This window comes from Lonchura striata, chromosome 3 (assembly GCF_050655825.1).
Source record: "Lonchura striata isolate lonStrDom1 chromosome 3, ASM5065582v1, whole genome shotgun sequence".
NCBI lineage: Eukaryota > Metazoa > Chordata > Aves > Passeriformes > Estrildidae > Lonchura > Lonchura striata.
The window spans coordinates 40,985,368-41,013,225 of NC_140705.1; the positions used below are offsets into that span (position 1 = coordinate 40,985,368).

Below are 27,858 nucleotides of genomic sequence, written 5' to 3' on the forward strand. Positions count from 1 at the left end.
TAGCCAGCTCTCAGTGCAGTTTAACAGAACTTCTCACCTATTCCTGTGTCAGAGCACTGCTCTCTGACTACAGTTTTAAGTACTTAATGGGCATCATACTTTGAGTCAGAAAGCTGATTCAGCTGAGGCACCGGGGTGCCTCAGGATGGCTTCAAGAAATAAGTTAGGTGATTCACAAACTAGGTCATTAATCATAATTAAATTTTTCCTTAAAGAATAGTATTTGAGAAGATCGAGGCATCTTGAATGAGGTAGCAGTATCTTATCAGTGTCTCTTCATAGCTGATAAACTCCATTCAAGATTCAGGGAACATTTAGGATTCACAGGAACCAAAATAAATTACTTTACCCTGTTCCCTCCCAATGCTAAGAAATATTCTTATTAATTAAAATAGATTCCTGAAAATGTATACTATATAGGACAATCCTTAGTTTAAAAATCTAGAAAAACAGACAAAAATTGCATATTGGTAGCTATATTTTAAACAAACAAAAAAATCTTCACATAATAAATACATCTTATGCACATTAACTTCAAATTTACTTCAGAAAGCTATTTACAATATAAATAATTATAAATGGGAACACTTTGCAAGATATTGTTGACATAACTAAATTATATTTTCTACATTACATTCCAAAGGAAAACTACAGATGTTATGCTACAATGTCACTAGACCCTTTACATTGCAAAGCATGGTATTTGAAACACTGGCAATCTGTGTCTTTTTGTCCTTAAATGTAACCATTGGTTTAAAGCAAACATGAAATTCTTCATCATGTCTCAAGTGCTTTCTTTTTGTTAGATTAGTATATTCTATGCATTGAAATATTTACCTTGGAAAAAAGTTGCAGTGCCCTAAACATACTTTTTCTAATAGACATTATTTCCTTAAAATGTAAAGGTGCCGAAATTTTGTATTATGTAAAAAAGATTGTTTCTTGCACTTTGAAACTTCCCACTGTATCAACAGCTGAAAAGGAAAACAACAAATGCAGTTTAAATTGCAATAAATAAAAATGTTTAAAATTACATTTGGAATCCTAGAACAATATGAAAGATTGAGAAATTTGTGTGAAAGGGAGTTAAATAGAGAATACAACCAGAAAAAAAGCTTTTTTCATCTTATATTTGATCTTTCGTTTCAAGTACATCTTTATAGGTGGAGTCATAAATTAACTCTTTTCAAAAAGGGATATATTCCTAACAACTTAGAGCCAGATTTATCTACAGAACTCTTGTATACATAAGCTAAATGCTGCAGTGAAGTTTAACGTCACAGCATTTTTTTTCATTAATACATGTCCTAAGGAAATGTGAAATAGAATCACACTAGTGCTCTCACTGCTCTGAACACAGGACTATTGTGTTTTTCTGGTCTTCAAAATAACAGCTGAATCCTCAGCTATACCTCTAGAAGACTTTCAAAAACACCAAACAGAAGGGTTACAGAAATCTAGGGGGTTTTTTATTTGCTTTTTTGTTGTTGCTGTTTTTGGGTTTGGTTTGGAGTTTTTTTTTGTTTGAGTTTTTTTGGTTTGTTTTTTTTTTCCTTCTCAGTGCACACAGCTGAAATGTTTAACCGTCAATACTAACTGCAAATAAAATTATTTATGCTCCACACTGTGGAGCTATCTGGAGTTAAGCCAGTATACCTACAGGAAAGCATGTCCATCCACCATTGTTCCTAATAACAAAGCCTATATTGCCTTTAGGCTCTTAGGTGAAAGCACAGAGCCTGAATCCATTTGCTGCCAGACATTAACTATAGCCACCTTAAAATAGAGATAGCTAGGTCTAATCCTGGAACTGTGTGCTATAATCTCCATTACATACAGGTTTGTATGCAGAAGGTCTGAAACCAATGTGTATCCCACAGTTTTGTTCTATGACTGAAAGGTTATCTGACCTTTGGAACAGCCAGGCTGATTTTCTGGGGTGGCTGTGCCTTTTCCAGAAATAATATGCCACCTTTAATTTTTTCCAATTCGCTCAGCATGCTCACATAAATGAACAAATGGTGGTTAACATACTTAGGGACATTAATGGATAAATGCTGCATATGTAGAGACAAAAATGAGATTCAGATAACAGTGATTAAAGGACTTTAAAAGAGCAGAATTTCACTGTGTAACCCACGGCAGTATTGCAGACAGATCAACAAAAGCCATTTTTAAAGCTTAAGAAATACTTTTGGGGCTCTTCAGCTGGGAGAGATGCACTCGTTTTTTCAGACCATAAATAACCTTTTTTATAGAAGCACAGCCATAAGAGTTATTATCCTCTGTAGTTCCATGCTCACATCTTGAGATTTCAGGAAAAAAAGAATTACAAAACAACCCTCAAACCTATTATCAGAAGTCAGCTTTCCTTCCCTTGCACATGCTAAGTAGTACCTTACTCCACAAATATTCCCATATAAATAAATGGGATGAATTGCTGAGTAAGGTTATTATTTCAAATTAATAATTGCTTTGCAAATTTGTCCAGAACCACAAACTCTATGTCCATGGGGTGAGATTTCATATAAAGACTAAAGGATTTTTTATTTCTTTAAACAAAAGAGATGCACTAAGATTGCAATGCTCAAAAACCCCATAATGCACCATCCACTGACATCAATAAGAAATGGTTTGAAAGAGCTGTGGTCACTGTATTTGCAGGAATTGCAAAGTATTAATTTTGTGTTAATAGCAAACCAGCATAATATTAGAGAAATTATGCAATACAGCAATTTAAATTGTTTCTATTCCAAAACACAGCATACATACCTTATTTAAAATTATAACCTTTAGCTAATGCAATACATTTGAAATTTATTTCGTTCAAATGCTTTGCATTTTTCAGTTTTGCAAGATATTTCTTCCCATCTGATTTGGAAAAGGGAAAAACATAAAAAAAGAGATTATATCCTTGAAGGATACTAAATGAAAATTTGAATTACATAAATATGTAATGGAAAAAATAAGCTTTATGCCATATTGAAAAGCACATGTAATATGAGCTGCAGTGATATTATATGCTATAATTAAGATTGCAGACTTGCTTTCATGTAGCATGAAGCATGCAGAGTCTATGTTTGCAAAACTCGATGCTTTCTGTCAATTAAGAAGAAATTCCTGGCTATCTAAAGAAGCAGGATAGCAAACAAGCTGACAAAAGACATTAATCTCCAGCATACTGAAGTGCTAAGGACTGCCAGTTGCTGGAATCCCATGAGGGGAGAGAGCTTCAGCCTTTGCTTGTAGCACAACATGGCTGCATGTAGAGATATTGCTACTGATTTATTCCATTCATTACAGTGATTTTTTTGCCTTTGTAGTGGACTAGAACTATTGAAAATAGGAATAAATAACTACAGTCTTGGGATCACTGTAAATAAGGATGGGAGACTTTTATTGCATAGCACACAGGCCTTTTTTCCTAGGTGAAGTCATGTAGCATCTTATGCTGTTCCTATTCTTGTAAGTCTTCTGTTTTTCAAAGATGCCTGTCAGAATGCAAATGCAACAGGCATCAAAGTGTGGTTTTCTGGCTACTTGTGGCCATTAGAACACAGTCAGGGAACTGCAGCTGGTCTGCAGAACTCTGTTGCCTTCTAACTGAAAGCTTGATAGCAAGAGTGTTTTGTGATCCCAAGAAATTTGGAGAAAACTCCATTCATTCAAAGTTTAAGAGACCCTTTTGTAATACAAAGTAATATTGACACTTAGGTGTGGTTTTATATGTACTTGTAGGAATAGTATGATACCATGTACCTCTATTCTAATTTGCTTTGCAAATTTTATTTTCATACTGTAAAATGAGACTCCAAGTACAAGTTTATTATATTATTCATAGCAACAAGTGAAATAAATATGTATCCAGAACTAAATTTATCAAAAATACTTTCTTATTCCTATACTTTAGGAATATATACAATTGTTGGGCTGAAAGAAGTCCATTTTGGTCCATTTCTTCCTCTCAGTTAACAGCTGTCAGCATTTTTCTTCCCCTCGATTATTTGCCTTGTTGTTATCTTAAAGCAAACAAACAAAAAAATCTCTATCTGCTTCTCTTTTTGACCTTCATTATCCATTTGGCAACGAGTCAAATAAACTTCTTGCCAAATCATTTTGTTCTCATTTTGCCTTGGCTATTATTCAGTGCCCTGTCTCTCATTTCTGCCACTAGTTCAAATAGTTTTAGACCATTATTTATCTCTCCTCTGTGCAGAGTTTTGTGCACATCAGTGACATTAACCCTTACTTCTTTCCCTTACAAAGATGACAGACCCAGTTTATTTAAAGTTTTTATTAGATCTTTCAGTCTCTTTATCTTTTGCTGAGCTCTGCTCCACCTTTTTTGTTACGAGGTTTAGATAATAAAGACCAGACTCTGTTGTTCTCCCTTGTGTTCAACGTGCATTTCACCAGGAGCGATCACACTGCAGTCAACAAAGGTTGCTTATGGAGTAAGGTACTACTCAATTCAAGATTCACAATCTGCTTTGGAGTGATCAGGACTATACACAGTATTCCAAGTTTAGAGAGGTAATTTCCTCTGCTTTCAAGTAGATCTCTACTTACGTGGTTTATAATGTTATTATTTAGGTTTTGCTTCTGATTAGTTTTATTTGGAAACAGTATTTTTAACCCACCCATAGCATGCTGGTTTATATTTAGTCCCATTGATGACTCAGTCCCATATGTTGAGTTTCTGAATGTTACAAATTAAGCTAGTCCTACAGCTAATCTCATTTTAGTAACCACCTCAGGTCCCCTTTCCTCCGCATTGGCATAAGAAGGAGCAGTGGTCCCTCCTGTTGCAGTCAACTTTGGGACCATATAAATGCCATACAAAAAAGGACAGGTCTATCAATTGTGACTACAAATGCCCTATTTTACATTTTTAGCGTATGTTTGCATTTATTCTTTTCCAATCAATCAGTCTTTTTGTTCATGAGGCTATAAAAATTTTTTTAAGTTCCTCTGCCTCTTTTGATGTCTTGTATAACTCCAGGACAGGGCCTGATAATACCAGCATTCTTAATAAAATTTAATTCCTTGGAACACTGATTTTCTGCTATTTTTTATGTACATAGGGTTGATTCTGATATCTGTGATATTTTCTGATATTCATTAAATCATCTGCTGCAATCAAGAAGAGAATTCATATTTCTTTATCAAGGTAATGCCTGTTACTTCACTGTGTTTCAGACAGAGTAGTTATGATACTCTATAATCTCTAAATTTACTCCAAAACTTTATCAGAAGTTAGACAAACTGCCAAAGAGTTTTTACCTGTTCTTGACTCATGTATTTTTGCATTTATGCAGCTGTATTTGTATTTTACAGTAATATTTCTATGATTCTATTGAGTTCCTTCTGTGTTTTAATTCTTAATTATTCAGCCACTTTTCCTTATTTTATAATTATTACTAAATGGCATACATAGCTACAGGGTTAATTGTTTTTCTTGGACCACTCCTAGTTCCAGTCTATTCTCCCTGTTTCTCCAGGCAATTTTCTCCCATTTCACTCCACTACCCACCATGGGCAACCTTTCAAAAACATGAGAAACATCTCCCATCTCTACAGCAAGACAAGCAAGTCCTTTGTGTTTCTCAAAACTACAGTGAGAATGCCCCTCTCTTTTTTAATACAGTAGAAGTAAATATTTGACCATACTAACCATAAGGACTCTTTTCAAATCAAGCATACATAAATAGCTATGTTTGTGAGTACACAAGGACATAATTCAAGGAGTTCTCTCTTCTTTCTCTCTTTTTTGATTTTTATATTGGTCAGCAACAGATGCTTTATACCATACAGTAGCATAACATACTTGGCCTTTGGGGAGTAAACAAATCACCAGAAGTACACATTTTGTTATGTATTTTGAAGGAACACATCCCAACTTCCTATGTAAAAAGAGTTCTGGTACCTATGCAGTTCAGAAAATCTGCCCTTGGCAGTGTTTCCAAAAAACACCTCTTACACAGTGTGGATAAACTGCTCTGCCACAAGTACTCCCTGCCTGAACCTCTTCTATCCTTCTCAGCATGCACGGCACCAACTTTGAGTTAACTCCATTTACTCTAACCCTGCATGCCAGTGCATTTTTTTTTTTTAGTAATGTGTTTTACCTAACTTATCCCCCCAAACCTTAGGTTCTTCTTTCTAGTGCACTGTGGTATGGGAAATGCTGGTAAGGACGAGGACATGAAAACATATAATATCTTCCAATTAGATCTCAAAGGTTATTTTTTAAAGCGCCAAAGTTTTTAGAAAAAAAAGTGTCAGCTTCCATTGGTTATTATAACAGATGTTCCCTTGTGTCCTTGTGCTGGATCTTGCTGCATCCTTAAGTGAGAAGTCACATCAAAGTGGGATCCATTACAGCCTAGTGAATAGTTTCTAATAGTTTCAGTGTCATATAGATGCTCCAGGGCATATCCGGTCAGTGTGTAAGCATGCTTATCAAAGTACTGCCTGTGGGAGCTGTAATAATTTGGAGAGGCTGCTGGGTGGTCTCCTTGGGTTTGATGAGGGGACATGTCTGAATGCAGGTAGTCTTTAGCAAGTACCAAACTAGATTTTGATATTCGATCAGAACTGGGGCTGCTTATCCTAGACAGTGTTGTGGGGCTGTTGTCATAGTCATTTTCATGCGGGCTCATCATCTTTCCATCTCGCTGCTGGATGTGTTCACAAGGAGGAGTGCTGGCAACTGTTGGAACGCGGCAGATGTCCGCTGCCAACTGCTGCTGAGGGTAGCTTGCAAAACAGAGAGTGTGCTTCTTCCCTGTGCCATTAATGGAGACCAGTGGGTCAGGAGTGGTTTTCCGCAGCTGTAGCCTGTTTTCTTCTTCTTTAATCATTTGCTGGGTGGCTCTTATTAGAGTTTCAATTTTGCTGGGCTCATGCGGACTGTTCTGATACTGCTCAGTACGGTATCGGTCCCCTGACTCACTGGCAGAGCCAGGATCAGGTGAGCTAACAACACTGTCCTCATCCCAGTGTCCTCTTCCTAGGAAAGAGAGAAAGGAGACAAGCACTGAGGTTTAAGTGATCTTGAAGAACATGTAATCTGAACCTAATTTCACACACAGAAAATTAAGTCAGAAGTAGGTCATAAAAGTCAGCCAAAAAAATCCTTGGTTTGTAGTGACAAACTCTAGTTTCCAGTGTCTCCACTTGAAACAAGTAACACAGCTGAAAATATACAAAGAGATCTAAGCACCTCAACACAGGAATCTGGTGCCACGTGATACACTCTTGGGTAGCCAAGTACCTGCATAAACCCTGCAGGTATGGAAGCAACTCGAAAGCAGCTCTGTCTTTTGGAGTAGCTAGAGGCCAGGCTGGGTATCCTAGGGCATGTCAAAGTGCCCTCAATGCCTGTATTCAGGCCCCCGGCCCCTTACGAGTGAATTAGGGCCACAGTAAAAATAAAAATCTCAGGGAATTACAAATCTACAACATTCCAGCCTTTCCAGGAGCTAAAACAGAGAAAGCATTGAGAAATAGCTTGTGGTTACATAGAGACTTTATGCAGGATACACAACAATAAATAACCATAAGTGGTGAGGGAACTCTTCTTCAAAAGCTCAAGAACCCATAGCTGTTAGACGGAGATGCTGTAAAAATGTGATGTCATATCCCCATGCATAAATATTTGCTTTTGAAATGGGAAAATATTATGACATTCTTACCTCTCTTTAAAAAATAAGGCCCATATACATATCAGAGGTGTTCAGCTTGCAAGTAGCTGAAAGGACAGAACCATACCTGTCAGTCCTCACCAGGAAGAAAGTGAGTGGCCCCAAAACTTGAATGGTCAACATTATGATAAAGGGCTTGATTTGCTGAGATACATTCCTGCAGGAAGGCCTGTGTGAGATTTGCATATGTTACTTATCAAGGCCTCTGCCTTGGCACACACAGTCCTCTTTGGGAATGAAGCACTTTGGGTTGGCTGACAGTACTCCTCAAAGCAAACACATTTTCAGACCAGCACATGAAACTTCCCTGTTTTGTGTTGGGTCAAGGCATACAGATCTCCTTGCAGACCAATACCACTGCATTGTAGAGTTCACTAGAAAAATCAGTGATGGCCTTTTGCAATAAAATATCCTGCCACTGCTGGGGAAATACTGTACACAGACATTAATTTACCCTTCACATCCTCTTAAGATCTGGACCCAGAATGCCAGGGCTAGTCAGGCTTTTCCACCAAAGCTACATGCAGACTGAAGACCTACTGAAAAATGTTACACTTGATATAAAAAAAAAAACAAAACTGGCAAACCTGCAGTACCTGAAATTACAGCAAAGCCAAAAAAGACATCAAAACCAAATTATATTATCCATTTGGGTTACTTATTCTTGATAGAGGTATGGAATTAATATCTAACACTTTTCCATTTGTATGTTCCATTTCATCAGTATGATATTTCTATGCTCAGCAAAAATTATCGTGCATAAAATTTGCCAGCAAATTATCATACTCTGCTAGATTCTCTTATTTTGAGAAGAAAAAGCTAGAAAAACACAAACGGAGCAGAAATACAGAACAGACACAAGGAAGGAGGCATGTTCTCACAGGAAATGTGGAGAACAGTCCTCATCTGCAAAATTTGTTGCTCCTTTCATTTTCTGTTTTTTCTCTGGTTGTATTTCCTGGAACTTGCTATTTAATAATTTTTTCTAATCTCAACATAATTTTCCTCAGATTGGAGCAAAACAGAACAGCCCTTTTTGTTTACAAAGCCTTGTTCTGCAGATCAATAGAATAGTACTAATGGAATCTGCTTTTATGAATTCTTTAGAAGCAACATTTGTTTTGGTAGACTCTTTTGTAGAAAAGCTTTTTTTTTTTATGTTGCACCCAACCTTAAAACCTTGAATTCTGACTTTAGGGTCAGTTACTGTCTTCCAAGACTAAGCCCATAATTTTAAAAGCAAGGACTTTTGGACATTTCCAAATGCGGTATAAGGCTTTCACTGTGGTTTTTTTATTAGCTTCAGCCTCTGAAAATGTGCTAATGCACTGAGTTTGCAACCTGACAGAAACTACACAAAATTTCAGGCTTGGTGCTGAAAGGATGGAGGGATTCAAATTGGCTAAAAATTATCGCTGAGGATAAATGTCTGAAACCAAAAACAACTGTCAATTTCAACAGCCAAATTTAAATAAACATCAAATCATACAGAATTTAGTAATAACCAGTAGGGGAAAAAGTCACTCAGAGGGCAGTTTCTCCAACAGCTTTCAAGATTTTTTAATCTCTAACTTGGATTTAGCCATAAGTTTTTGTTAAATATATTCCATCTGAAGTATCTTGATCCTAAGACTAATAACAACCACTTTTCTATCAAGTGGATTATTTTGTTTATATTTTTAAGATCATGCTTAAAATCTCCCCAGTCATGTTTCCACTTTAATTTCACAATGAAAATAGAGCAAAATTATATTTTGCTTCATATAAACCAGACTGTAAAACTCAGCTCAACTTGAATTTTAAGTATTGCTCATCTCTGCAGATGCAATCCCTGAGACAAGAACATTCACCAAAAGCACCTCATTTTCCATCTTTCACGTAAAGAGCGGTATGTTCCTGTCACACTGCTTTAGCCGAGGCGGCGTCACTTCTGCAAATCCTCGTTATGTCTTACCATGAATCCTGTGCACTGACGTTATGTGGGGCATACTGTTCTCATACGCTTCTCTGCTCTCAGGGGACGACTTAGTCAGAGGCAACGCTGAACGAGAGCCCCACCAGCTCTCCCTTCCCGGCTGCGGCGTGCCAAGGAAATAGCGGCCAGCTTCGCATCTGCCTCCTTCACAGGCCTGAGTGTGGAAATGCCTGTCATCAGCCAGCCTGGAGTGGTCGAGTGCAAAACCGTAGCAGAGCGCGCTGCGGTCTGAGTACTGCCTGTAGGCGCAGGAGACGTCGTGGTGCTGGGAGCTCGCTCTGTCTGCCGGCTCCAGGAGCTGCGGAGAAGCCGTGTCGGTCAGGGGGCTCCCACCCCACTGGCTCTCGTGGTCAGACTCGGATCTCTCCGTGTGAAATCCAGAATACTGCAAAACAGGAGAAGCAGAATTACCACACCTGGGTGAAATCTGCGAGTAACTGCGCTGGGAAGGCAGAGTGTGTATGTGACAGTGTGTTTTTTGCGAGTGTGTCTGCACCTTCTGATTGGGCTCCTGGTCCTTTCCTGTACAACACTCTGTAATGAGCTCACAGATGACAGGACAGACCTCATGAAAATCTAAAACATCCCATGTCGGCCCTTAACAGCCATCTCCTTTATGATGTGTAATATTAGGCTCAGAAACATCAATGTTGCGATTCAATATATTTTTAGTATGTCCAGGTTTTTCTTGTTGCTTTGAAAGCTGTGCTTATGCTCAGCCAAGGTGCTCCAATGCACTTCAGCAAACACTTCCAAAAGAGACTGAAATAACACTGCTTCTGGAGCATTCTCACATATCAAATTGAAACTGAATGTGTTTGAAGGATTTATTTCTAAGAGTTTACTCTCTTTTCCTCCTATTTTGTTTGTTGATATTTTTTTCTTCCTTGGAGTTGCATCTTTGAACTTCTTTCCTCTTATTAAGAGGGAAAAGTTGGCACCACCGTCATTTCTGAAAGGTAAAGCTCTAAAGTGATGGCAGATAGGTAGGAAGCTAAACATCCAAGCTCTATTGCAATATGGGAACAAGGAAAATCCAGAAACTATTTGCCAGTAAAGGTGACTGCTAACCAAAGCAGGCAGAGTGAGCATTTTTCACCCTCACTAAAGCAGGGCCCTCCCTACACAGAAAAGCAACTAGAAAATTGTTGGAAAATTATTCTGGACAGAAACATGAGCATTTGTTTGGAGAGAAATAAGGGTTAAGTTAGATGTCACAGATTTCTAGATATTCATAATGAATGTTTCCAACTTTTGGATACCTTTTGGGAAAGGAAAAGAATGTTTATTAAACCTCCTGGGATTTAGCTATCTCATTTTTAAATCTTTTTATTTATTGGAACTGTCAAACTTCACTGAACATTTTTAAATCAATTTCACCCATGATTATGGGCTGGGATGAGACCAAAGCTGTACATGCTCACCTCTTCAGCACTGCACACTCATGTCACAAATCAACATATTACAACATGAAACTCTGGAATTCTCCCATTCCATCACTCACCTTCCATATGCCCACTCTGCCTTTTCTTTTAATAGGCCTAACATAAGGTTACCTTCCTTTTCATTAGATTAAGTTGCTATGAAACTCCTCATTATCAGCCAGGATCAAGGTTTTATGCATTTACCAATCGAAAGTACTTACCAGATGTTTGACTTAGAGAAACCTAAACCATGTGTGCAACATCAGTAGAGTTTTTGGCATTTAATTGGGCATTGCTTCAGTATTCCAGTATATATTTGTGAATACTGTTTAGGTTGTGAACATGATAGATTATTTAAAGGAAACAAAGAAAGGGTCATGGCTTTGAGGAAGTCAATTATATTTTGTTATTAGTTGTCAGAAGAATGCCCATAAGTAACCAACTTACCAGTAGGCATGGGGAAAATCAGAAAGTTAGTACCACAATACTCATCACAAAGGTTTAAAGATCAAAGGAAAAACATGAATTTTCATGAAGGTTAGATAGTTGCAGAGCCACAAAAGGGCTCTTTTCAATGCCAGTAACTCAACATACACTAACTAGAAACTTTATTCAGTCACCACAGTGTAATTGTCATCAAATGGAGCATCTGTCCCTTCTATTAGCCTTTCAGATCTAACATCTACAAACTGCTTAATCACAAAGGCACCTTCATAAATAACAGCTGAATTATTGTAAGCTTTTTTACAAAACAAAAATTACTGTAAGCTTGTTTACAAAAAATGTGATAAAATTAAGTTTCTAATAAAAAAATTAGAAATTATTAACAAGGGTAACAGTTAGTAAATTTTATCTAGAGTGAAAAATAAAAAAAATCTACATTTTAATTCTGCTTTTCATTTTAGAACTGTTTTTAATGCACTTTTTGATTTTGACTTGTATAAACCAGATTTTTTTAAATTTTAAAAGTTAAGCAGAAATATTATATAGTATAAGCCTAAATGCAAATATAGAAAAGTCAAGAGTTCATTTATTTTCTTATTAAATACAAAACTCCTAGTATGTATTTCTTTCATGAGGAGAACAAGGAAAATTAATTTCCAATAATATTATAATGAAATTTCTTTTTGGACTATTTATGATGATAATAAATGCAGGAGAATCTTTCAAACTTAAAACTCTTAATTTCCTGTCCTATCTCTACTAATTATTCATCTATTAGTTATCTTTTTCATAGGCCACTTCAGTGTCCAACATAGCTTATCTTGAAGAGAATATCTTCATTTAACTGAAAAGTTGTGCAAGGTCTGCTTTTAACTTGAACCTAATCACAAAAGGCCTCTGTGCACTTTTCTTAAAGAGAGGGAAATTATCTCAGGGTTTATGTCTAGTGTCTCAGAAATGCACTGTCTGATGTCATATAACCAAGTATCAAGACCAACTACACTTGACTCATCTTCTTTGTAGTTGATGTGAATGAAAATTATTTGAGATCTGATCTGTGGCAGGTCCTAGGCCATGGACAGAATTAAATTAACACAGTCAATTGCTTGTGCCCCACATTTTCTGCCAAGGTTTGATATGACTACTTACTCCTAAGGTGCAACATAAGACACAGGGTAAAAATAAGTCTCATTTCCTTTAAAGCCAGCCATATCTCTATTTGGCATCCTCAGGCTGCCTCCACTGCTGCAGTCCAACCATTGCCTCTTCTGGGAATCTGATGTTGACAGGTGGAGACTTCAAATATGGGCATGTGTGGCATGTTGATGGGGGGAGAAATGAAAGGGTGATCAAAGATATTGCTTTACTGAAATGGGAGTGGAAACATTATCTCTCAAATCAGAATTAGGCTCCCATATGTCAAGTGATGAAAGACCATAAAAATTGAATCAGATTTAATGAAAATTATGGCAAATTAAAATCAGTTGGTTTTTTTTTTTTTCAATCTCAGTCATGTCGCAGCAGAAACATTTTATTTTCTGCTAATTTCTGCTCTCTGACTTCTATCAGGAGTCAGAAGGCAAAACTAATTTATTATTTTTGGGTTTTTGACAAAATTTAATCAGTACATAGTGATAAAGAACTTCAAACTGGCAACATCTGAATTCCCTTCAGGTAATTTTTGAATTGTCATCTAGCATAAAAAATAACAAAACATAAATAAAATGGTCCTCCAGCTGGTCCCTAGAAACAGAATTGTCACCTCTGAAAATTAGAAATGTTTTCCAGAGTGGTAATCCAGTGTACAATCAGAGTGAGAGCACACCAGCAGGATTAGCACTGACAAATAAAATGTCTGTGGGCCATCACTGATGCATTTTCATTCAAAGAAAAACTTCAGGAGGGCTCAAGAGACAAGGAAACAGGAAGGTATAAGTTCCATGTTTAAGGAAATTTACTTTGCGAGAATCCATGGAAGTGTATTAGGCCAGTAGACAATTTAATTTTCTTGTGTAACTTTTCTTTTGACTGCCCTTCCATTCCTATAGCTGTCTCGCTGGTCTGAGGACTTGTCCTGTCATACACAGAAACATCAGCCTGCTCTACACGTCACCCCAGATGTTCAAACAACAGATATTATAGATATGTAATTTTCTGGCAGCCTACTCAGGTTTTTATAATTATAAACACTAAATATATGATGAGACCCTCACAGAGCACTCTTTTCCATGAAAAACTTTCACTACATCAGCATTAACAGCTTTTCTCTTGATTTGTGTCTGAACCATGAGGAAAAAAACATCACAGATGCAGGCTGCATTGTACTAAGAACATATGCATGATTTAAATCACTTTTATCTTACATTTTACTAATGAAATCCTGAAATGAAAAATATGCTCTTTTCGCATTCACTATTATAGGCACAACAGATGGTGAAAGGCTTAGATTAAAGTAATACAGCATGTCCATTAAAATAACCCCCACTGCTGGTGACTCTTCACCAGACCAGGAGTTATGTTTACTATAAAAAGAGGGGTTTGCTTTGCTTTTGAACACACTAAAAGTTGCCCAAGCTTTAGGCTACAGGAAGAAATTAAAACAAAACAAAAGCCAGGCTGGCTAGAATTCTACCTGATTCTGTTATCTTTACTCCATTTGGTGATATGCCCAAATAGAGATGGATTGCAGAATTAATCCAAATTATCAATCTAAAGGAGATATAAAATTAATATATTTCTGAAAGCTGATGCATTAATATATACACCCATATACCTTATTAATATATACCTATACCTCCATCCAACAGCTCTTGGGTACACCCTTACTTGTATGTATGCTTTCATGAGATACATATATGTATATATGTATATATAAAATCTTTATCCAAGAACTAAGATGAGATATGAAGCAATAAACATTTATCCAGATCTCACCATGAAACATTTCCACTACAGGCAGACAACAAGCAAGTTAAACATTTTTTATATAATCATCATTAATGGGACATTAAACTCCAGTTCAGATGATCGTAACTAAAATGTTTTTCCAGTCTTACTGCTGTTGCCTGCTTATGGAATAAATTAGGTCCTGGGCTAGTTTTTGGGAGCACAAAGGTGCAGGGTTAGATTTTGTGAGGCCCTCACAATGATGATGATGATGATGATGATGATGATTGATAATGATGATGTTGTGATGTTGTGGGGGAAGACTACAAGCATCTTTTCACCAATTCATTATTTCCTTCATCTGCCTTTTTGGGTTTTTTTTTCCCATCATCTCTTTCAGCTCTGTACCATTCTGGTGGGACAGGACTAGAAAAGCACTCTTCAGACTCTCTGAGAAAATTCTGCAGCTGGGCCACGAATTTTGGGTTGCTCTCCTCTCTGCTTGCCCTTTCCCCTGCCTGAGGCTGGTTTCACAGAACCCACTAGCCCACTGTACTAACAGCACACAGTGCTAATCAGATGCCTCCAGTTCAATGAACTAAGTTGCACTTAAGAGTCTGCAGGAGTCACATTATGTTATGTTTGCTTTTGCATAAGAATTGAGAAAAAAACCATCAACACTGTCTTAGATGACCAAGACACCCACTTTTTGCCCTAGTAGTAAAGATTCAGCTGAAATTCATTAGTATAATTTTCATACTGTTCACATCTCATGTACACGGGGACACACAGCTGGCAAGGTGAAGGATTCTCAGTCAGCACACAATAAAGCGTATGATTTCTTTTTCTCTTCAAGAGAGAAGCAAAGTAAATGGTAAGGGAACAATAGAAAATGAAAGCAAAAAATAGGAAAGAAATGATGTAATTTAAAATCTCGCGGGTTTCCTTGACCTTAAGAAGTACTTTACCTGCTGCTATTTTCTCCTAGTAAACTTCCTGGTTCCTTTCCTCACCACAGCTCAGGCTCCTGTGTAAGCCAAAACCCGTGACCTTGCTCTTCAGCTGTGACTTTTAAGTCACACTCTAATTCTCCTCTACTGACTGGCAAATTACATGGGCAGGAGACTGAGGGACAGGCTGTACCACCTGCTGCATGTTCTTCACAACAGCTTCTCTTAGTCTTTCAACAGTTTATTCAGTGATGGAGAAGGATGAGAGGGAGGCAAAGCCAAGCTGCCAGCATTACTTGTGGTGATGGGCTGCAATGAATGGTATGACCATTTTTCAAAGATACCAGCAACTAACATGGCAGCTTCTTTTTGAATGATGAAATATGTGACTTTAATATCAGGCAGCTGGTAATGAGGATGCAAAATGGAGTGGAGACTAAGCACCCTGGGCCTTCAGACAACAATCCCTGATAAACCAAAAGTCACAATGCTGCATTGCTCATTCAGTATGTTTTTCTGGTGACAAAGAATAAGGAGGTCATACTTTAAAAAATCAGATAGATGTGGAAGGATAACAAGCCTTCAGCTGGGATTGTCCTGCTAGCAAATGAATACTTTGGAAAGGACTGTATAAGGCAAGATGAAATTTAATTACAATATATGAAATATAGTAATAATAATTGAATTTAGAATTATTTGTATTCCTTCCCCAGTTCTTTTAAACAGTTTGATTACAATTGTTTGATGAAGTGCATTCAAGAAGAAGGCTTTTTAAACAACCCACAGAAACATTTATGAACAAGTGAGCTATAATAATCTCTGACAAATGTTAGATTCTTAAAATTAGAAACTCATATCTAGGTGCTCAGTAAAATAATTCCTGTTCCAAAAGCAGATGTCATTTAACTGAAATTCTTATCCTTGGTACTTTTGAGAGGAAAATGAAAGAAAACAGGGAAGAGATGTAGATATCTGGGGTCACATTGCACATTCTTAGAGGTCCATATACATTGTGCCTGCAGAGAAACTGTAGTTATTAAGGTCATTATAAATTAAATCTTGAGGTTCTTTCAATATTCTACTAAATATTGAGCACTTTAAAAATACATAGCTCTTCAATGTTACCTCTTGAATTAATATGTTTATATCCAGTTTGTTTATTTATCCATTTATATCGTCTTGTGTAGAGACATAAGAATAGTAGGAGTTGTATCGTTAGTAAAGATCACAGTTATTTTAACAAACATGTTTTTGAGCTAAAAGTTTGATAGTGTAAGGATACAAGTGCTGTGACATTGCCTGCAGAAATCACTTGCATAAATGTATTGTGTAAATTTCAGCCCAGAGATCGAGTCTGGTCCATTCTCCAAGCTGGGACATGTTCCTTACAATTTAGGCTTGAAAATGAAATCTGGGAAATTAAAATCTACTGATGCAAATGACCATCTCCTACTGTTCAGAATGTATACAGAAAAGAACACATTTTCTTGTTCCAGCTCACCAAGTTGGCTGACTTCTTTCCCTCATCAAAACTCACTCCTCTTGACTACAATATCAGTATTAACTGCTTTCAAATATCTGTCAGCTTTCTAGATTTGTTGGAATTAGTAAAGACCAAGTAATAAAAAGAAAGATTTCTCAAATGGCAAAACTCACAGTCTTCTCAAACCAAGTATTTCAAAACAAACATTTTCACTTGTCCTTGTGTCCCCTTCTCATTAACTATGAACCCTGTGCTGCTATTGTTGTTGATAATGATTTATTATGCACACTGAAACATAAATGCTTCCAGCTTTTCAGAAGCAGTTTAAAGAAATATATTCCTGTCTCAATCCTTTACTCCCTTTGAGCAACATGTTCTTTGGCCCATTCTAGTTATTTGGGCAAAGTAGCAGCCAAAATCAAGATATTCAAAAATATTTAATTTAGTTTTTCAAAGACAGCTACCTGTGGGTACGGTGATGTCCTTGATTTTGACTTGGTGCTCGAGAGGCGAGATTTGCTTCCCTTTCTATTATCCGTTATGGTCGGAGCTGAGTTTGCGTATGAGAATGCCGGCTTGGTAGCAGTGACCTGATCCAGGGAGAGCTGTAGTCCTTTATATTCAGTATCCCTATATGAAAGGCAAAAGTGAAAAACAAACTCACTTCATGTTGTAATGGGAAACATTCTTTTCTTCTTACTGGGGGGTGGAAACGAAAGATATTTTTAAGAAAAAAGAATAAAAACCATCCAGGACACACCAGTATATCCCCCTAATACATTTATGGAGTATAGCTTACTAAGCAATAGCACTATTTTTATACTGAAAATATGATTGGTTTTTGCATCCAGCTGTTATCATCCTGATCTACTTTCTTCTGTAATAAAAAGCAATGAGATGGATATTTCTGAGATTTGTATTACAGTTCTACATTGGTCCCACAGCTAAGCAGTAAATAGGATACATTTTCTTCACAACTGTTTTAACCATACAGCTACAAACTTTCCATGTGTGTATTTTTTGTGTGTGTGTGTTTGTGCATGTGTTCACATGTGTGTATGTGGGATGCACAAAAAAGCCTAGACGGATGATTAAATAAACTGAATGAAATATTTTTTTAATGGATAACATTTGATCTTTAAGGTTGTATTCATTTCTTAAGAAATTTCAGGCAATTGTGTAATTTTTTTTTTGTATTTTTCTCTTCTGTGGGTCTTATGAGTGTTTATTCATCCATTTTTATTTTCTTATACCAGTTTACCAGTCAGAGAAAACAGCTAAATAAATAAGTCTTGTGATTTAAATAGCCTGTCCCTCACTCACAAAATAATAAGAGGTTTTCTATGGGGAGTTATATATAATGTCAGTTTTTGAAGTTTGGCATTAGTTTCTTCAAACTAATGAATACATGAAAGTAAGGAAAACTGGCATTGTTCACAATGTCTTACTAAGCATAATGAGGGCATATGCATTGGACTGCACTCCTCTGCACACATCTGCATGTCTGCTGATACCCGGGGGAGTAACAAATGAGCTCTCCAGCTTTCATCTAGTCATACGGAACCTATTCTGACAATGATTTATTAAAAGGGAGCAAAGAAAGAGCTTCTTCCTGACCTACCTGGAGAGGAAGGATTCATTTTTTTCTTTTGTGTTATCAGTAGAGAAGTAAGGGATAAGGGAAGAATAATGCTTGTCTTAAGCAGTCAAGGAGGCAACATATTCATTCACACATTATCCCATACCCCATCTAAACCTAAAGATCAGCACTTAATTAATTATAGTTATAATAAAATGTTTACCTAGCTTTAGCAACAGTGTTTTGGTTTATAATCACACAAATATTGATATGTAAGCCATAACAGTCTAACATGTTTTAGAAAGAAACTGCATCACAGCCTAAGCATATTACAGCTTAGTACACTGAAATGATTTTGGATAAAAATCAGGGGTAGAAGAATAAACTTGCTAAGTCACTGAAAAATTGAAATAGGATGAACCATTGAGCAGCCACAGATAAACCTGCATAACCAACAGATTAATTCATACAGATTCATCACAGTTCTACAATTTATTTTTTTTTTTTGTAAAATAAGAGGTTTATCTTTTTTGGCAATGCAGACAATGTTCATATGTCTGTGTATATAGAACACATGAAAGTAAATCCCTAACATTAGAACTGCACTGACTATGCTGTTTCCAGTCCACATCAAACAGAGATTTGTCAAGTATAAATAGTGCTTTGTAATGAAAATTAGTTCTTAAGGTAAGTTCTTGAGGTAGTTCTAGTAAAGTAGTTCTTCAAATTTTGGTTTTAATAGAGATAGGTCTCTGCAAGAATACCTGCATTTCAGATAGTCTGTCTGCAGTAAAAGTGTCTGAGTATAGGGATTTGCTTTGGTCTCTTTGACAGGTATGGCTCATCCACATACATTGAAAGCATTCATTTTTCCCATGGTTACCCTCAAAATTTTCATCCAGACACCTTGACTTGACATGCAAAGTGTCTGTCTCCATAACTGATTCCGAGGAAATTATCTCCATGTTATATGAAACACAAAAAAGGTCAAACAGCATTCGTACTTAACTACTACAATGCATGAGATTCTATCAATAGCCCTGAAAAAACTTAGTCTCATCCTTGATATACACACTGCACCCAACTATTTGATTGTAAGAAGAGGAAGGGTCCTGTGTTCTCAGTGTCAGATGCAGAAAATATTACCACCAGAAACTAAAATTAATCAAAACTAAGTAGGTATGTTTTCAGAGCCTTAGGGGCATGAGGAGGCTGTATTTTGGTTTTGAGCCTACCAAGCCTTTTACCTCTGGTTTTGTGGGAGAACCCACAGCTCTCTGCTCCTGCCATTAACTTCCCACCTCTATTTTTTGCCACCCTGTTACCATCTACTGCTGTCTTGTGTCAGTGAAAAAGTTTTAAAACACTGGGAGAAATACTATCTTGGGATTCAGACAACACTGTCATTCCAACACTGCTTGTCTGCTGTTATAAGCGTAAGGCTAGAGACTACTCTCTACAATGTTTCTAGGTCATGGGAACCAGAAAAAAGCCCCAACAAAACAGTCAAACTAGACTTACCAGAGCCTTGCATACCATTCTGTGTTACTATTCTATGTCCTTGGTATTGTTATGGTGAGGGCTCACCCTCCCAGAACACCACACCTTAGAATAAACAACATAAGCTTGTATTTGCAGGCAGTTGCTTAGACAGTAACTTCATCCAAAAAATTATAATAAAAAACTACCTGAAGTTCTTGTTGCCAGATGCAAAGTTTTCTCTTAGAAAAACTCCTGTGCTCTCTTTCCAGATGAAATACCAGACTTTTTTCATCACTGAGTCATGATTCAATACCATCTCAACCCTATCCTAGAAGAGCTACCCTTCAGAACAGCCAAGAGAGATACCAGAACACCATCAGCAGCTGCACAAGATAAATACCAGAAGTTTAAAAAGAAAAAGGAAAGAAAACATGGAGGAAGGGTCCAGTGGCCTCAATATCAGTTGCAAAAATGTTCCACTAAGACATGAAAACATTTCTGAGTGTATCCATATGCACTGTGAGACAAAAGACTAGAGAAAGCGGGACTCCTAGTAATATACAAACTACAGATGGAAATTCTGACAGCTTCCTAGAGGAATTTATAAAACTTTCACCAGCATGGAACTATAATCTCCACATTCCTACTTTCAGACACCTGAATCCTCTATTACACAGTCACAGCCACACACTAGTACAGTATCTTGTGTTCTATGTATAATTAAAAAAAGGTAGTTGATAAGAGCCTCTTCCTCCAAAGTCCCCACCTTCAGGATCCCACAGGGATCCATACAATCTACATCTATCTACATGAGACTGCTGAGAGAGAGAGAGTGATATGGCATGTGTTCAATTGCTAACAGTATGTTGCTGACAATCTACTATTTATCTCGTTTTCTGATGCAACTATCATCACTATAAAACATCAGAATAACTACAGGAAATTAGCTCTTAAATGAAGAACAGATGGATCAAACTGAATCCAGACAAGACCAAAGTGATGCTTCTTTGCAAAGGGAAACACATTGAAGACCTCCATCTTTTCATGATGGGAAACAGTCATCTACAGTTGGATGGAAATTCTAGGTCCTCTTTGACTCCTCAGAGAACATGAATGCACATGCTTTGGGTAGCACATGGTTCAAAAATTGTATTATTTTTCCTCTATCTTGTCGTTCCTCCCCATATGAGAATCTGGCTGGTATGGTCAATGTATCAGGCACCTACAGACTGGATTACCAGGCTTCACTGTAAGCAAATTCAGAAGACAAACATAAAATCTCCTTGCTACAATATGCTGCTTCCCGTTTTCTTCTCAGATCTAACTCCCAGAAGCATTTCCACTCTATGCCATGTCTCTGACTCTTTCAGTGATCTTTATAAAACTTGAACCTAATTTTGAAAGAATTTATAGGTATACTACATGTACATCATGAAATACCAAGGATGACTGTAACAAATGCATTTCTCTGCAATGAAGCATCTGAGACCTGAGTACAAAACATTCTTTACTAAAGACATCTAGCTATACCATACTGCAAAGATGGTGAAGGACAAGGGCTGAAGGAGCAGAATGTTTGGAAGAGGAGGCCAATGTCTTTGTATATGATGTGGATGCCAAGTGAATCAGCAACACTTTTGTGAAATCTTCTCAAAATTCAGCTTTAGAACACACTTTTTCCCTACTAGTATGGCCAAAAGGTACTATATGAAAAAAGGCAGCAATAGTCTAGCTAATCAAAATTTGAGTAAAAGATAATGAATCACTAGCAAACAGACACACACACACAAAAAAAAAAAACCAAACCAAAAAAAAAAAACAGTAAGGGAGTATCAGAGCACCACAAAACCTGAATTCTCAGGAAACAGGAGAGTTTGCACAAACACAGTGACTAAGCAGGTAGTTAGAGCTCACCATTAAAATGAAGATTAAATTAGAGGGTTTTTTTAATATGGGCTTTTTGAAAGAAAAAATATGAGGAAAGGGTGAGTCAGCACTAATGGAAATAATGTTAGGAAGACACAGGTCCAGACTGGCTCACAACAAACTAAAACTACAAACAAGCTGGGCTTTCATTGTAATTGTGTTTCTCCAATTAATATGAGGATTTTTGGGGCTACTATAGCTCACTATAGAAGTGAGACTAGACATTAGCATTAGACAGCTAAAGGCACAAGTAGTTTTCAAGATATTAATACTTAAAGATAGTGTTGGCTATTGAACAGAAGAGAACTTAAGCCCTGAAAAATGCTCTCAAACAGAAAGAGCAGATAAATAGGATGTATCCAGAGGAAGTGAAAGCATGACACTCATTGGTAGAGAATAAATAACCAGATTCATCTAAAAGTACTTAAGAAGGGCAACCAGACTCAAGAATACAGATCTTATATAGCCAGAGTTATAAGCAATCTAACCTTTAAAATAAGAAGAAAATCTTCAGAAAATAAGAGTAAATGCTAAATTCAAAGAAAATTTCCCAAAACTGTAAGGAAAATCATCTTTTTACATTAATACTACTACATGCCAGAAAGGAAAAATAAGGTATATGTACAGTAACTGAGAATACACAGGTAACCAACAAAGAGGCAGACATTTACTGCCTCTTTATTTAATTCCTTCAAAAGACATTAAATTTAGACACCTTCGAGATTAACAGAAATTCACTTTTCATATATGGAGTTACAACATTGAATGAAAATGTATCATGGGAGCATCAAGACCTGACAAACTCTAGATAACATACATCCACATAATTCCTTACACATACTAATGACTCATGGAATACAAGCTGAGAGTAAAAGTATTATGTGATTTAATGCAGCAGATTCCTACATCATGGATACAATCATTCACCTGACAGAAGCAAAGCAGAAAATACTGTTCATGACAATGAAAAAAAGGTTAAATTACAATTGGTTGCACTATTATTTCTATTGAATACATGATGTAGGTTCTTAATTTCCTCTAGTTTTACTTAAAAAATCTATGGATTGGGTCATACACACTTTTCATCTCTCTTAATTAAAAATCAGAAACATTGTATTTGTCAGATGTTCTGCCAGTCTAACAATAGAAACTGTGAGATCAAACTAGAAGTGTTAATGTCATTAATGTTCCATCTATTTTTTCTGAGCTATTACAGTTTGGCTAAAATGAGACATGAAGGTGGTAAAAATCAGGCACTTTCTCATGCATGTCTGACCACAATACTGCAATATATCATTCTTCTACTTTTTCACATTGCCTGTGACTTTTAACATTTCCACACTCCAGCTCATGCAATGCTAACAGAGCACCATTCAGCAGATGAGTGAAAAGAGAACAGATTCTGGCTGTTTGTCATCTTCATGGATTCCTAAACAAGCAGATGGTACAACAAAACAGAAAATTTCCTCATCTGCTGTGTCCTCAGTTCATGTACAATGTGTCTCAGAAATGTTTACAAAGGCTCAGTCTGCTCACGCGATTTGTGAGGAGAAGCATATACAATCTCTTAAGCATCTTTCAGAACTGGTCAGAATATGGTTTCATTGAGGTTGTACAGGAAGCCAAATTTCAGGATAAAGTAAGGAAAAAGCTATTTAACCTCACTGCTTGTTTATGAAACTAAAATGACATTCAGTTGTGAAACCTCAAAGTTATTCCCTGCCTTGGTTTGTTCTGTCAGTAATTGGGATAATGTTAGCAAACCTCCTTTCTAAAAGTTCCTGAGTGAATAGTCCCCTATAGGCCAGATCTACTACTCACCAAAGCAATTGGAAAAACCCTCCAGAAATCTTTCAAGTGGTTGTTTATTATTAGTACACCTAGTGGCTAAGCCATATGTCTACTTAGAGAAGTATGAGTTCTGCGTATCAGATCCCTTTGTTAAGTTCCAGGCACCCATTTATCTCCATAAATAGCACAGAAAACAGTGGCTGTTTACATCTTGTTGAGTCAAAGTTTACAACTTGTCCAGCCATGAGATTCACTTATGTGATATCATATTTCTATATTTGCTTTTAAAGACAAAGCAATCCAACACAGGAAGTTTAATTACATTAGTTGATACATTCAGAAAAACTGAAGCACAAATTTTACTGTATGACTCAACACATATGTCTGAGGATTTCCTCTAGACAACTAGACAAACTTTATTTTCTCTGAGAGAAATTTTATATATATTCTGTGATTGGTTTCTCATCTCAGAATGCACTCATCTTATTGCCAGTTAAAGTTAAATAAAACATCCTGGTCTCTAGACAATCATGATGAGATAGATTTTTCAGCAGTTTGAAGGTACAGTTTGTCATTCCAAACTACATGCCTCACCACCTCTGGCTCCAAAAGGGAGACCTGTATTTGGCTTTATTTACTAGACTTTCTAGCCCATTAATTCAATGTCACCCCAGTGCATCAATAAGTGCAATTAGGCAGCACATCTTTAGGAATTAGTGTCACATAAATCCAAGTTCTCTCATATCCCTGTAGAATGATTTCCATTTTACAGAAAGCCAGACCAACAACAGTGCATCAGACTGCTCTTATACAGGCTAGATTTTCAAATCTCAGAATTCTTAATACCTTTATGTGTTAAAAAAATATACCTTGAATTCAATTGTCATTGAATAGCAGTGATACGCATTAGACACTGATCCAATAGCCAAATGATCTGGATCAATTCTCAACCCTCTCACCAGGCTACTGGTGCCACACTGGATGAATTACGTATCCTGGGACTTCAGCACTTGGCACTTCCTTGAGTTTACCATCAAGGCTGCCAAGAGGACTTCTTGTTTTGATAGAGTCAAATTTAGCCCAGCACTGACTGTTTCTGAGAATCCCTACTGTAACTTGGCTGAATATTAGCTCTGAAGATGAGGATAACAATATGCTATTATAACTAACACACATTTGGCAAAGTATCTTTTTCTGTCTCACCTGTTAAATTTCATTTTTTTGTTGGAAGGAACAATCAATGTTCTTTCTATCAATGCACAATAGCTAACATTACTAAGCTAACTCTTAGCTTCAACCCCTGGCTGCGCATCACCACAGAAAACAGAAAATACATTTCCTGAGAGTACCCATGTCACTATTGATGCAAAACATTTTTTTATTATTTCAGAATCTTTTATTATTTCAGAAGCTCCATGTATTCAATGCAAATGTTTTTAACTATATCTTCTACCATTTATCCTTGATTAAACCACTTCTAGATAGTTAATCATTAATGATTTCTTTACAGTTGCTGTGCAAACAGCTCATTCATGTCTATGATATATCAAATTTCAGACATGTTCTTTAATTGGATTAATTTATTTCTAATCTACTGCAGTCCTCACTATAGTAATGCTTGACTAAATAGACATAAAACTCACTTATTTAAACTGCTAAAATAAATTTTATATGTATTCTATGAATAAAAATATTTGACTGAATACATGTAATACCATTGCTATTGTGTACCTAAGTAAGCAGAAATTATTGTAAATAGCTCATTAGATAGCTGTATGATATGCTTGGGTGGAAGGATTTCAGAGGATGCTGATGGTTTTTTGGAAGAGATTGTACATTAACAGTTTTCAAAGGTTAAGAATTTTTACAGCATATTAAGGGATGTAATAAGGAGAACCAATATGAGCTCCTCTTGATTTTCATGAGGGTTATTGGATGTTGTCACTTTCAGTCCAAGGACTTTTTTAGAAATAAGTGCTTCATACCAGTCCTGTCCCCTCATGGGAAGAGAGACCAGATAAACCAGCTAAGATGTTTTGAAGATTGACTGCTCTATGTTTTGTAACAGTAACTGAAGAGCTGGCACATAACTGGATAAAAGTCCTATATCTGGGTGTTTAGCAGCCACTAAATACAATTATGTAGCTATATACTATGAGTCATTAGGGGCATATATAACATTAAGTCCTAATTATAGGGCTTAAGAATGGTCTTAAAACTCCACTTTCAGATTTTTTTTTTCTAAAACTAGTAATCTTGAACTCCATTTTGTTGAAGAATCCTCTGATCAATATGATTCACCACATAAACTGAGAAGTTTCATTTTAAAAAAGCATCACACAGCAGAGAGGTCGCTGGTATAACACAGGCTGTCCAGTGTGTAAGAACATGCACATCATGGCATAATTATGCAGTAAATGAGGATTATAAAGATAAGGATTATACCTCATACTGTACATAAACCCCTCAAGCACTGACATTTCAAACATTGTATGCTCTGACAATCTTATCTGAAAATTTGAAAAAGCTCAGAATGGGATAGCTAGGATGATGGGCTTGGAACAGTTTTTCTATGAGAAAATGTTAAGGACTCTACTCAGGCTGAAAAAGAGGAGACTGGGAGAACAAAATAAGAACAGTAAATTATGAGCAGCAAAGAGTAAGACATGAGTAGGAGGCAGATTTTCATTTCTTTTTCAAGGCAAGAATTATGGGCTATGAAATGAATGAACAGAAAGGAAGGTTTTATTACCCATTTACTTAACCTTGGCAAAAGCCAGCATGGTGTCAAAAAGTAAACAGGTGAATTTGTGGAGGAAAAAAACCCACAAAACATTGACAACTAATACATTCAAAGATCTCATGTGTTTCTAGGAAGACATTTGAATTTCTTGGAGACTGGGAGAAAATCCAAGGGAAACATGGATGCATGGACTGCATGCTTGTCCTATTTTTAACCTCTTTCTGAAGTATTTCCCATGGTCACTATCAGCATGTGTCCTATTCTGTATCACTGTTCTTATGTTGCACTCTATGTCACAGTAGTTAAGTAGTACTCCAGTTCCTCTGAAACAGTGAAGAGAGGCCCTGAAAATTTGCTGTCATTATTTTTAATAATTTATTGTAAAACTTTGTGATGTTTCAGGTTTTCTAAACTCCTCTGTGTTCCCCACAATTAAAGCTTTTGTTGTGACAACCTTCCTAAGATCCTTAGGTGAACATTTTAAAAAATTAACTAGTTTTTCTGTGATGACATTCTGGATAAGCTTCCGTGATCTGGGAATAAATTATCAGAGTTTAAAAAAAATGTGTTTGAATAATTATCTACTGTTAATTCTGTTTGTTCCTCTGGGAAATTTTCTATCTGCATGCAGCATAATTAACTTCCCCATGATTCCACACTGCTTTTTCTGATCAGCTTCACCCATAGTGAAGAGGCCTATTGAGGGCAAAAGGATTCATGAACTTCTGATGGGATGTCCCATTTACAATAGATCCCTTTCTCTTTCATCAGATTAGTCCTTTCTTGTAAGACTTTCACCTTCCTCAGAAGGAGCAATATATTTCTTCAACAAAAATCTTTCTGTTTCAGTTTCCCTTCTTTTGCTAAAATTTTAAGGTAGGTAGCAGGGGAAGGAGACAAGGACTTGCTTTGGAATTTTGGCAAGAATGGTTTTGTTTTGTTTTCTTTCAAATAAAAACCCATTTTCTCATTTCATTTTTTGGACCAGAGTCAAACTGTTTTTAACTCCTTCCTAACCTCTACTGCAGCCAGGTCCCACTCACACTACTTGCCACTTGGGTCTAAGTCTCTGTTCTTTTGGACTCAACTTGATTATCAAGCTTTGATTGACATACAATGCAGAGACAAATAACAAGAAAAGAAAATATAATTAGGTTATTATAATGTAATACATAAGTCTCCATTTTATTTGATATTTTCCTAATAATCACTGAGCCTGTCTCTTCAAAGTGTACATAACACATGTTTATATTTGCTAAGTTGATCCATTAAACATTTAAATTGACATCAGATAACCTGTTTGACTCCCTAGTCTCTCTGGACCACAGAATAAGTTAAACCACCATCTCTTGCACAACTGCTGTTACTCCACATTTTCTAGCAAATTCAGAAGTTTTTTTTAATGGCAATTATTGCTTTTTGACAATGTTAGGATAACAAAAACTTTACATTAACATGTACAGTCCAAG

The 27,858-nt window shown here is 36.5% G+C and overlaps 1 protein-coding gene across 1 annotated transcript in view; it reads right to left on the reverse strand.

Moving 5' to 3' along the window:
- Positions 1–460: 460 nt before the first annotated feature.
- The window catches only part of SIM1 (SIM bHLH transcription factor 1), a 52,092-nt gene continuing 24,694 nt past the window's right edge, over positions 461–27,858 (reverse strand). The window contains exons 10-12 of the mRNA XM_085574918.1: positions 17,333–17,498; positions 9,661–10,066; positions 461–7,012 (exon numbers count right to left, since the gene is read on the reverse strand). Coding sequence (XP_085431044.1) covers positions 6,282–7,012; positions 9,661–10,066; positions 17,333–17,498 — 1,303 coding nt within the window. The 3' untranslated portion in view covers positions 461–6,281. The remainder of the gene's footprint in view (positions 7,013–9,660; positions 10,067–17,332; positions 17,499–27,858) is intronic.